Source organism: Indicator indicator, unplaced genomic scaffold, assembly GCF_027791375.1.
Source record: "Indicator indicator isolate 239-I01 unplaced genomic scaffold, UM_Iind_1.1 iindUn_scaffold_211, whole genome shotgun sequence".
NCBI classification, from domain to species: domain Eukaryota; kingdom Metazoa; phylum Chordata; class Aves; order Piciformes; family Indicatoridae; genus Indicator; species Indicator indicator.
Window position 1 is genome coordinate 1 of NW_026539287.1, and position 11,083 is coordinate 11,083.

Genomic DNA, 11,083 nt, shown 5'->3' on the forward strand with positions numbered 1-11,083 from the left:
GGCGGTGCGCGGGCGGGGGGGGAGTCTGGGGCAGGGGGGCAGTTAGCATGAGGGGCGATAGAGGGCGACGCGAGGTGGGGAGAGAGTAACGAGGGGGGGCGAGGGGGGAGTTGGGAAGGGTATGGTGAGACGGAGGAGGGGCCGGGGATAGGGGAGGCCGCGGGACGGGCAGCGAATGGTTGGGCGCGGGGGGGGGGGGGCCGGGCCGAGTGGAGGGAAGAAGCCGGGCGGACGGGCCGGGAGATGTCTGGCGGGGAACAGGCAGAAGTGCGGTAAGAAACGAGGGGGGACGCCGGGCAGCGGGAGGGAGGGCGCAGGCCGGGCGTAGGGGGCGAAAGAGGGCGGGGTGAGGGGGAAAGAGGGGGCGAGATCCCGGGCGTGCCGGGCGGGGGGGAACGGGGGACGCGGGAGGGGTGGGAGTTAACTCTGAAGTGGTGAGGGGCCGACCGGCGGGACTGCGGAAGCGGAAGACGCACAGGACGGCCCAAGGCGCGGGGAACACAACCAAAAAAGGAAGGCGGGGGAGACGGGGCAGGCCGGGTGGGCGTTGGCTTGGAACAAGGTGCGGGCATAGGACAGGGCCGGAGGGGGTCCAGGCGGAGGGGGATAGAGAGGTACGAGGCGGCAGGGAGCAGGGGGGCGACCTGTAAGCGCGTGGGAGCACGCCAGCGAGGAGGGGGCCGGGGAGAAGGGTGGATCGTAAGCACAGGAGGCGGGGGCGGGCGAGTGTGGGCGGCGGGAGGCCGAGGAGGAAGCGTGCCAGCAGCAGGAGAGACCGGCCTCGGGGGGGATGCGAGCCCGATTGGGCCGGGGCCAGGGGCAGGGGTCGAGCGCGATGGGGAGGGGGGTGTGCCCGAGGGAAGAGGCTGGGGAGACCGCCGGCGGGAGGACGGAGCATGCGGCGAAGCAGGCACCGCGAACGCAGAGCGACGGGGTACCGGACGGGGACGGGGGGGAGGAAGGAGTGGGGGAGCGGGGGTACTAACGGGGGGGCCCGGGTAGGGCCGAGGGTCAAGGGAGCGGCCGCGGGGGCATGCGAGAGGCCAACGGCGCGGGAGTGGCGACGCGCGAGAGGGGCTACGCGAACCGGAGGACGGGAGCAGGAGGCGGGGGTGGAGGGGCGGCAGCGCGGGCGATGGGGCTCGGCCGAGCGGAGGCGAGGCAAGCGTAATGGAGCCGCAGGGCTGGGTGCGGTGGCGGAGAGGGGGGGGGGTAGGGGGTGGGAGGACGGCGGCGGCAGGGGAGCGGGCAGACGAGGGCGGACACGGGGGGGGGCAGGGAGAAGGAGGAGGAGGCGTAGTAAGAGCGGAGCGAGGGGGAGGAGAGGGGCAGGAGGGAGCAAAGGAGCGAGGTAGGGACGGAGAACGGAGGCAGGGGGCATACGGAGGGCAGGGGGGCAGGAGGGGCTCTAGCGACAGGGAGCACAGCCCCCGGCCGAGGAGGGGACGGGCCCGGACGAGCGAGAGCCCGTACGACGAGGGGGGGCGCCGGGGCGGGGGGAGACGGCGCGTTCGCGGACGCGAGGGACGGCGCAGCCGGGGCCATCAACGGCTGGGTTTAGCGAGGGGGCGGGCCCGGGGGGGGGATGAGCGGAGCGGGGGGATGACGAGGAGGGAAGGCGGCGACACGCGAGGGACCGGCGAGGGGCTGCGGCCGTGAAGCAGGGTGTAGGGTGGGCAGGCGCGGGGGGGGGCCGGGCCGGACCGGAGGCAGGCTGAGGAGGGCGGGGGGGCCAGGGCGCGAGGCAGGGCGCGGCATGAAAGGGGCAGGCGACGGCAGCAACGAGACGAAGGGAGCCGGGGGGCAGCCGAGGAGGGCCGAAGAGGGGGAAGGGGAGGCGGCGGCCGATGCAGGGGCACGAGCGCACGGGCCGGGGGCGGCGGGGACGAAGCGGGGGGGGAGCGAGGCTGGCGGCGGCGGTCCGCGGACGACTGAAGCCGAGCAGCCTGAGCAGGGACGCGGGGGGGAGAGACGGAAGGCGACTAGGGCGGAGGGCGGCGGGGGACAGGTGGGGAGAGTAGAGGGAACGGGGTGGCGAGAAGGAGCCGAGGGGGGCGCAGAGGGCGGAGAGGAAGGGCCGAGGGGGGGAGGAGCAAGGGCTCCCGGGAAAAACGCCCCGGAGGCCGAAGGGTCGCCGACGGGCGGGGGGGACGGCGGGCGCGGGTTGCGCGCGAGGAACGAACAGCGTGGGCCGCATGAGGGGGGGGACCGGGGAGCGGGCGGCCGGCGCGGGTCGGGGAGAAGCGGGGCGGGGGGGAGAGCGAGCGCAGGCGGGAGGCGGCGGAGTAGGCGGGAGTGGTAGGGGGGGCCGGGGAGCGCGCGTCGGGTGGGGGGGCACGCCCGAAGTCCCGGGGACTCAGGGAAGGGGCCGGACAGCGGGGGCGGAGGGGCGCGGGCGGAGGGAGGGGCACGGGGCACCGCGGGGCAGAGGTGGGGGCCGGCCCCGGGCGAGGGGCGGGGGAGCGGGAGGCAGCGGTGAGGGTGACCGGCGAGGCGGGCCCAGAGCTAGAATCGCGCGGGGGGGAGCCGCCAGCGGTGCACCGGCGCGCGGGATTAGTTCACCCGGGCAGAGGAGCGCACGAGAAGAGAGAGGGCAGGGGAGGGGGGGAAGCGGGGCGCGGGGCGGGGCCCGGTGAGGGAGGGGGGGAGACCGGGCCGCAGGCGCGGACAGCGGAGATCGGCGGGGCGGGGGCGGACAGCGCGGCAGGGCCCGAGGGGACGAGCGCTCCGTACCGACCGCGCGGGGCGAAGGGCGCGGAGCAAAGGGTCGGCCGGCGCGGGCGGGGTGGGGGGGCTGCCGGCGCCGGCGGGGTGGGCGCGACGGAGTATGGGGTGAGGGGGAGGAGAGGAGTGGCCCGAAGCGAGTACGCGGGCCCCGGAGGTGGTGCCGGCGGGACGTCCCAACCGGCGGGGGGGGTGAGGGCGTCCGGGGGGACGGGGGCGGGGGGGGGGTGGGGGAGAAGCGAGAGCCCGGAGGGCGCTAGCACGAGGGGCGCAGGCGGGGCGCCGGGAGGGGACCGGCGTGGCGGGCGTCCCGCGGGGGGCGCGGGGGAGGGAGAGAGGGGGGGGGGCGGGGGGACCGGCTGGGCGTGGGGGGGAAGCGCCCGGAACGACGGCTTGGGCGGGCTTCGCGGAGCGTCCGCGCACGGCCGGGACGGCCCGTGGGCGGGAGGGGGCGGCCGCGGGCCAGGCGGCGACCGGTCGGGCGGGGGGAGGCCAGGCGATGGGCACCCGCGAAGCGGGGCGGGCGGGGCGGGGCCGGGCGCGAGGATTGAAAAGCCGGATCGGTCGCGCCGGGGAATGTAGGTGGCAGGGGGGGGCGAGCGGCTGCGGAGCGAGGGGGGGCCTGAGCAGCCCAGGGAGCCCGCTGCACCCCCGGCGGGAATCGGAGGCGGGCCCGGCGCGCGCAGGGGGGGGGTGGCGCACTGGGGCGGGCCAGACCGCAGGGGCCGCAAAGGTCGGGCCCGGGCGCGGCAGGGGGCAGCCCGGGGACGTCGGGCGGACCGCGCTGCGCTCGCGGGATCCGATCGCGGCAGGCGGGCGGGCGCAACCGCCGGGGGGGCGGGAGGCCAACGGAGGGGGGCAAGCGAGGACCCAGGCAGACAGGTCGCCAGGCGGCCAGGGGCGGGGGGGCTGCGCGGCGCCCGCGGCGGCCGGCCGGAAGGGGAGAGGGCGTGGGGCGCGGGCGGCCAGCACCGGCGGAGGAGCCGGCCGCGCGCACCGTGCACGGGGGCAGCAGGGCTGGAGGGCGAGGCCAGGCGCGGGGCGGAGGAAGGCGGCGGGCCAAGGACGCGTAACTCTGGGCGCAACCGGCGGACGAAGGGCAGGGCCACGCGGCGGCCCGGAAGCGGGCCGCCTCGCCACGAGGAGGACCGGCACGTTGGAAAGGCCCAACGCCGCGCGGCCGGGGGCACGAGCCACGGCCCAAGCGGGCAGGGGGGGGGCCGGGGCAGTGCGGCACGTCGAATGCGAGGCTCAAGCGGGGGGGGGGCCCACGTACCGGAAGATGGAGGCGGAGGCGAGGGGGAGAGGCAGCGGAGCCGCGGGACCGGAGGGACCTCGGCTAACGGAGGCGGGGGGGCAGAGGACACGGGCCTGTCCGGAGAAGAGGATCCGGGGGGTAGCGCCCTCATGCGCGGCGGGAGGGGCAGGCCCGCGCTAGGACGGGGGGGGGCGGGCGGGGGCAGGACGGAGGGCGCAAGAGGTATCCGGGGCGCCCGGGGGCGGGCGGACGGGCGGCGGAGCGGGCGCGCCGCACGCGAGCCAGACCAGAGGGGAGGCGCAGGCGAGCGAGCGGACACGGGGGGGCCCGCGACAAGGATGGGAGCGGTGAGAAGCGGGGCCGGAGCGAGGAGGCCGGCGCGGGTGGGGAGGGGGCAGGCCCGGCGCGCAAGGTGGGAAGGGGGAGAGCGGCCGACGAGAGAAACTGAGCGGGCGGGAAGGCGGCGGGAGGGGGTGAAAGGCGGCAGAGTCGCGCAGCCGGGCGGGCGGGCCGGAGGGACGGGGTAAGCAGAGACTCCAGGACGCGACAGGGACGCACACGGGCGCAGAGCAACGCTCCAGCGTGTGGGCGCAGCGCAGGCGAGCGGCGGGGCAGGTAGGGGCGCGAAGCGAACGGGCGTGCTGGCCCGAGCGGCCCGGCCGCCAGGCGTTAAAGGGGAGGGGCTGAGCGGAGGTGCGCGGGATCCGGGGGCCGGCAGGGGGGGGCGCGCCTCGAGACAGCGGGGGAGGGCGGGGTGGGGGGGCGGTGAGGGTGTGGAGGCGACCCGGCAGGCGGGCGCGGGGGGGGCCTGGGCGAGGGGGGAAACCGGAGGCCTGCGCCGCGGAGGGGGGGGAGCCGCCCCCCCAAGAGGCCCGGGAGAGCCAGAGGAGCAAGACGACCAGCAGGGCTAAGGGGGTGCGGGCGGGCGAGTGAGAGGGGGGAGGGCCAGGGCGGCCGACAGACGAGGCACGGGCGGGGGGGAAAAAGGAGCGAGGCGCGAAGGGGGGCGGGCGGGGACAACCAGCGACGGGGGGGAGAGGAAACCCGAGTGGGCTGGCGGGCGGAGAAACAGCGCAAGCGGGCCCGGCCCCGGAGGCCGTCTGCAAAGGTGCCCCAGGCCGTGGGGCGCAGGAGTGGAACGGGGTGACAGTGCCCGCAGCGACCGTCGGATGGAGGGCGGCCGCCATGGCCCGCGGGACGTAGCGACCAACGCCGGGGCCGGGAACCGCAACGACGGCGGCGAGTACGAAGCCCGGCGCCACGGGGCCCGGCACGCGCGGGGCGAAGGGGGGGCCGACGTGCGCGCGGGGAGTTGGGGGGCGACGAAGGCGGAGAGCGCAGCGGGGGGGGCGGGGGCCCGGGGGAAGAGAGGCCACGGGCGGGAGACCCAGGAGTAGGCCGACGGCAGGCGCCCGCGACCGGCCAGGTGCCAGGTACGGCGGGGAGGCGGAGCGACGGCACGGTAAGCGGGAAGGGGGGCGGAGGCGGGGAGGGATATGTGGGGAGCCGCGCGGGCGGCCGGCAGAAAAGTACGGCCCGGAGCGTGGCAGCGCCGACGCCGCGCGGCAACGGGCGCGAGCGGCCCACCCGCTTACGGCACGGCCGAGGGCACAAGGTCGGGCCGGCCGGGGAACGCCGCGGAGCGCCCCAGGGCGCAACACGGTCCGGCCGCGGCAGAACCGCCGGGCAAGAGAGCGTTAGCTCGTGGGACGTGGGCCGGCCGGCGAGCGCAGCCGCGAAGCCGGGGGCGGAGCGAGAGACAGGTGGGGGTGGGGCGAGCGCTGCAGACGGACGGCAACGGCGGAAGGAGGCGGGGGGGGAGGAGCTGGAGCGGGAACGAGCGGGCAGGAGAGGCCGGACGCGAGGCGCAGGGGGAGCGGAGGCCGACGGTAGCGCACGCACCGCCCGCCCCGGGATGGGCCAGCGGGGACGGCCTCACGGCACACACCGGCACCAGGCCTGCGGCGGAGGAGCGGCAGCTGCGGTATAGAGGGGCGCGGCGAGGGCGGCAAGGTGGGCGGGGGCGCACGGCGCGGGGGGGGTAGCAGGGAGCCATGGCGCCAGCCCCGGACGGCAAAGGCTGAGGCGACGGGCCGAGCGGCCGGCGCGGAGCGCGGGGGGGGGGCGGGGGGCACGGCGCGGGCGTCGCGGGCCCGGGCGGGAAGGTACGGCCGGGCGCGGGGCGGGACGCAGCGCACGAGCGCGGGCCAGGGGGCGAGAGCGGAGGGTGGACAGGCCCAACAGGCCCGAGCCGAATATCGACGGCCCGACGGGAGGGGGGTAAGCCCACAGCAGGGGCGAGACGGAGCAAGGGGGGGGGGGCGGCGGCGCAGCGGGCGTCGGCTCGAACGGCAAAAGGGTGGGCCCGGCCGGGAGGAGCGTCCTGATGGAGGCCGCCGAGTGCAGGCGCGCACCCTTAGCGGCCCCCAACCCGGGCAACGCGGCGCGCAGGCGCGGGGCGGCGGTGAGGCGAGAACGCGCGGGGGAGCCCGGCCGGCGAGGCGCGCATCTCGGCGGAAGGTGCGCGGCGCGGAGGCCGGCGGGAGGGGGCGGCTGGAGGTGGCGCTCAGGAGCCGTTGGGCGGGCCCGACGGAGGCAGGCCGCAAGGGGGTAGGCGGGACCACACGCTGGCCCCGCCGCAGGGGGGGGGGGGGGAACCGGAGCGGGCGATTCACCGGGCGGGGACGGCGGCCCCCCGGGCAGGGGCCGGGACCTGCCGAAACCGGGCGCCTGATAGCCGAGCGGGCCCGCGCCTGGGGCGCGGCGTCTGCGCGCGCGCGAGCGAGGCGGTGTCCAACGGTGGGGCACGCCAGGCTCTCGCACCCCGACAGGTGGCACAGGCAAGGACGGGGGGAGCGACCACCCCGGGGCGGGGGGGCAAAGCGGTACGGCAGCAGAAGCCCGCGGCGCGGGGGGCAGAGCCCGCGGGCCGGGGGGGTGCCCGTCTGACTCGCGCCCCGGCCAGCCCAGGCGCGGGTGGTGCACGGCCGCGTGGGAAGGAAACGCAGCGGCCGTGGCAGGGACGGACGAGAAGAAGGGGCGAAGCGTCCGCACGCAGCCGGAGGCGGCGGAGGTTTGGGGAGTGTCCCCGAGCCGCGCGCGCCGGCGGAGCGACCGCGGCGGACCGGGCGGAATAGGCCGGGGGACAAACGCGACGAGGGAGGGCTGTTGTGGCGCCAGGCAGGGGGGTGGGCCGCGAGGGGGGTGGGCGGGGCAGAAAGGCGTTCCGCCGGCGGGGGGTGGGGGGGGAGGATGGGGAAGGGGCCGGTAGCCGAGGCGCGGGAGTGGCCGGCAGGCCGACGAGGGCGGGGGGCCGGCGCCCCGGGGGAAGCCAGGGTAGGGGGCAACCGCGCGGGCGGCGCGGGAGCGCAGGGGCAACCGCGCCACGTGCGCTCGGGGGCACAGAGCCAAGACCGGGCCGACACGGGAGCGGAGCCACCCCGCGCGACAGCCGAAGCGCGCGAGCGGGGGCCACCGGGCGGTGAGCCGGTCGGAGGGGGCAGGAAGAGGGGTGGGGCGGAGGACAGGGATGGTGAGCGGGGTGGCGCGGGGGGCGCGACACGGCGAACCGACCCCGTAAGCGGGGGGGCCAGGACTGGGCAGGCCCGCCCGACCCCGGCGAGAGGGCACGGGGTGCCGCGGCGCCGCAGGGGGTGGTGGGGAAGGAGGGGTGCGGCCGCCGTGAGCCAGGAGAGAAGCCCTCGCGCGCACCCCACGGGGGGACGGTACGCGGACGATACGAGCCGGGCTGCGGAGACAGGGGCGCCCGGCGACGGGCGGGGGGTGCGCCCACCCGGCGGCAGCCAGAGCACGGGGGGGTGGGGCGGCGGACAGCTCGGGGGGGGGGCGGCAAACCCCTCGCGCGGGGCGGGTGGGCGGGAGGGGGCCGAGAGGCATTCCCAATCGTGGGGGACAGGAGCCCGGGGCGCGGGAGCGCCCCGAGCGCGCGTGAGGCGGTGACGAGCAGAGCGGGCAACCCGGGGGTGGGCGCTCGGCCGAGGCGGCCCGAGCGCAGACCCGTGGCACGGGGGTGGCGGCGACACGAGGAAGCCCCGGGGCAGCGCAGCCGGGAGGCAGGGGGGGGGGCCGGCGGCGAGTCGAGCTCCCGCCGGCGTCGCGGTGGAGCCCAGAGGGCGAGCGGTGAGCCCCGGCCTCCTGCAGCCGCACGACACCCACGGGGGCGCCGCCACGTCTCCCAGCAGGGGCCCGAATGCGCAGCGGCGGCAGCGGGAGGGGTGCCGGGCTCCTCAGCCGCGCATGGGGCTGGCGCCCATGCCGACGCGGTGCCCCAGCGCAGTGGGGCGAGCGCGACCACCCGCCCGCGGGCGCCTGCGGTCGGAGCCGGGCGAGGACCGCACGGGGGGCCGGCCCGGCCGGGCCAGCGAGAGACAAACAGGGGGCGCGGGGAGCCAAGCGCGGCGCGGGAGGGGAGAGGGGCAGCCGGGCGCCGGGCGGCGGGGCCTCCGAGCCGGGGGGCGGGCCGGGCCGCGCGCGGTGCAGACCCACCGCCCGGCGCGCACCGGGGCTGCGCGCGAGCCCGGGTGGAGGGTCGACGCGCGGGCAATGCGCCGGGTCGCGCGCCACCCGGGAAGGGCGGGCGTCGGCCTGGTGGAAGGCGGGGGGGCGCGGAGGCGGGGCGGCGGGGCGCCGGGCGACCCCAGAGCGGCGGCGCTGGGGGGCGAGAGATGGGGCCCGGGGAGCGGCGAGCGGCGGCGGGCGGGGAGTGGGGGGGCAGGAGGGGTGGAGGGCGAGCACGCGGCGCAGCCGGATAGCGCCGGCGTCGGCGCTCGCGGGAGCGGAAGGCACGCCGCGGCGCCGAGGGGCGCCAGGGCGACGGGGGGGAAGCCGCCCCCCGCCGCGCGGAGGGCGAAGTACGGGCCCCGCGCAGAACGGGGCGCGGCCCGGAGGAGAGCGGGGGTGAGGCCCGTCGGCGGGGTGGGCGTGGGCCGCAGCCGGGTAAGCTGCCGGGGCCGACGCGCGAGGCGCCCCGCGGGTGATCCGGGCGCGGGGGGCGGATAGGCGCGGGGCCGGCGAACGGGGCCGCCGCGCCCTCGCCCGCGCGGCCGCGGGCGACCGGGGTGAAGCGCGGCGGGGAGCGGCGGTGCCGGCGGACCGGGGGGGGGGCGGGTGGGGGCGCGAGGGTGCACGGCAACGAGCGGGTGGAGGGGAGCGGTGGACCGCGGGAAGACGGCAAGCGGGGGTTGGCCGCGGCCAGCGAACGCGAGCAGCGCCGCGTCCCGCCGGCAAGCAGGGGCGGGAGGCGCCGGACAGCCCGGGGGGGACGCATGCCCGCGGACTCGGCCTGCCGTCGCGTGGACAGGGCCGCGTAACGGCAGGCCCCGCCGCCCAGCGGAACCGCGTCCGCCGGCGGCCGCGCGGGCGGAGGGGGGTGGCAACACGCGACGGGGGACCGAATGCGGCCGACGGGCGCACGAAGCAGCCGGCGCCCGACGTACAGCGCCGCGGGGAGGGAGCCGCGGTCGAAGGCAGAGGAGCGGAACGGCGGGCGCGCGGCGGGAGGGCCGACCGCCCGTGCTTGGGGGTGCGCCCCGCTGACACCCGCTCTCAGGGCCCCACGGCGGCCAGCGGCGAGCGGTGCACGCTAGTGTAGGGAGGCGGCGGCGGGGCCCGCACGAGGGAGGGCCCACCGGGGGGTTCGACCAGAGTCCGGGAGCCCGGTGCGACCGGGGGGGGCGACGGGGAGGACCGGGGGGGGCGCGGGAGCGGGACCGACCCCGCGACGGGGGCGAGCGGCCCCGCGGACCAAGGGTGGGGAGGGCGTGACGTGCGAGGGCGGCCGCGGACGCGCACGTCGGGGCGACGGCGGGAAGGGGCCGGCACGGGAGCGCGCCCAGCGCACGGCTCGGGGGAACGCAAGCCGAACGTGCGGGGCTTGAGGGGGCCCCAGTCGCGCGCCCGCGGGCGGGGGGGGAGAAGGAGCGAGCTCCGGCCACACAGCGCGGTGCAAGGCCCGCCAGCCGCCACCCAGCCCGCGAGGCGGAAGCGCCGGGGCGCCGGCCGGGAGGCAGGGCGGGGGGGGGCGAGGCGCGGAGGCCAGCGGACGAGGGGGGGCGGGGGGGTCGAGGGGCGGAGGTATGGGGGCGAACGTACCCTCAATGGGCCCTCGCCCCGCGCGGAGGCCCCGCGGCACGCTCAGCCTCGAACGGGCGGACACGGGGGCACCGGCGGCCGAGGGCGTCGCGGCGGCCGGCGAGCCGCCGGTAGGGCGGAGCGGGGGGCAAAGTCAAGCACGGGGACAGGCGGGACAGAGAAGCGACGGCAAGGCGGGCGGCCGCGGGGGGGGCACAGCACGAAAGCGCGGGGGCACGCGGGAGCGAGCCCGGGTGGGGGCGCAACGGGAAGGGGCCGGGGGCGCCGCCCAGCCCGGCCGCGCGCGGGGGGGAGGGACGCGACGGGCACAGCGGGGAAGGGCCGAAGGGGGGGCGCGGTGGCTGGAGTGCGTCCCCCGCCATCGCGCCGGCAAGCTGGAGCGGGCCGGCGCTAGGTGGAGAGAGGGGGCGTCGAGCCAGTGCCGAGGGCGTGCGGGTCGAGGAAGGCAGGGTCCGCAAGAGCCCAGGAGGGGGGGGACCGGCGCCAGCAACGGCGGGGGCACCGGCCTCGCCGCGGGCCCACATCAAGACATGACGGGGCGGGACGGGCCTGGACGCCGGATGCGGGGGGGGGGGCGAGCCGGGCCGGCAGAGGGAGGGGGCGGCGGGAGCATCCGAGCGGGTAAGGTCGGGGGCGTGCGCCAAGGGACCGAGCGTTCCGCCTGGGATGCCGGGGGTCGCGCGCACCGGGAGAGAGGGCGACGCGGCGAGCCACGCGCCCCCCGATCGTAGGGAGGGCGGCGCCCGCCGGCCGCGCGCCGGGCCGAGCGGCCGGCGGGCGGGCCCGCCGCGCCGACTGGCGGCCGAGCGCGGCCGGGTCGCGGTCGGCCCGGGGTGAGGAGGGGGAGGACGGGCCCCGGGGCCCCACCCGGAGACGACCCGAGCCCGGCCGGCGGCGGTGACGGCGCGGGGGTCCGGGGGGCGGGGACGGGGCGCGGCGCCGGGGGACCGGGCCCCTCGGAAAGCCCGGGGCCCCGGAGAGGGGTGGCGG

General features: G+C 79.5%; 2 protein-coding genes across 2 annotated transcripts; both read right to left on the reverse strand.

Moving 5' to 3' along the window:
* Nucleotides 1–2,558: 2,558 nt before the first annotated feature.
* On the reverse strand, nucleotides 2,559–4,133 carry LOC128980478 (basic proline-rich protein-like). The gene has a single exon (XM_054398947.1). It carries the CDS (start codon nucleotides 4,131–4,133, stop codon nucleotides 2,559–2,561), a length of 1,575 nt encoding a protein of 524 aa, XP_054254922.1.
* Nucleotides 4,134–4,158: 25 nt separating this feature from the next.
* On the reverse strand, nucleotides 4,159–10,455 carry LOC128980479 (proline-rich protein 36-like). The gene is made up of 6 exons (XM_054398948.1): nucleotides 10,118–10,455; nucleotides 9,631–9,844; nucleotides 8,748–9,584; nucleotides 5,922–8,653; nucleotides 5,637–5,807; nucleotides 4,159–5,572 (listed from the first exon to the last, which is right to left on the reverse strand). The coding sequence occupies exons 1-6, from the start codon at nucleotides 10,453–10,455 to the stop codon at nucleotides 4,159–4,161; spliced, it is 5,706 nt and encodes a 1,901-aa protein (XP_054254923.1).
* Between the last annotated feature and the right edge of the window lie 628 nt (nucleotides 10,456–11,083).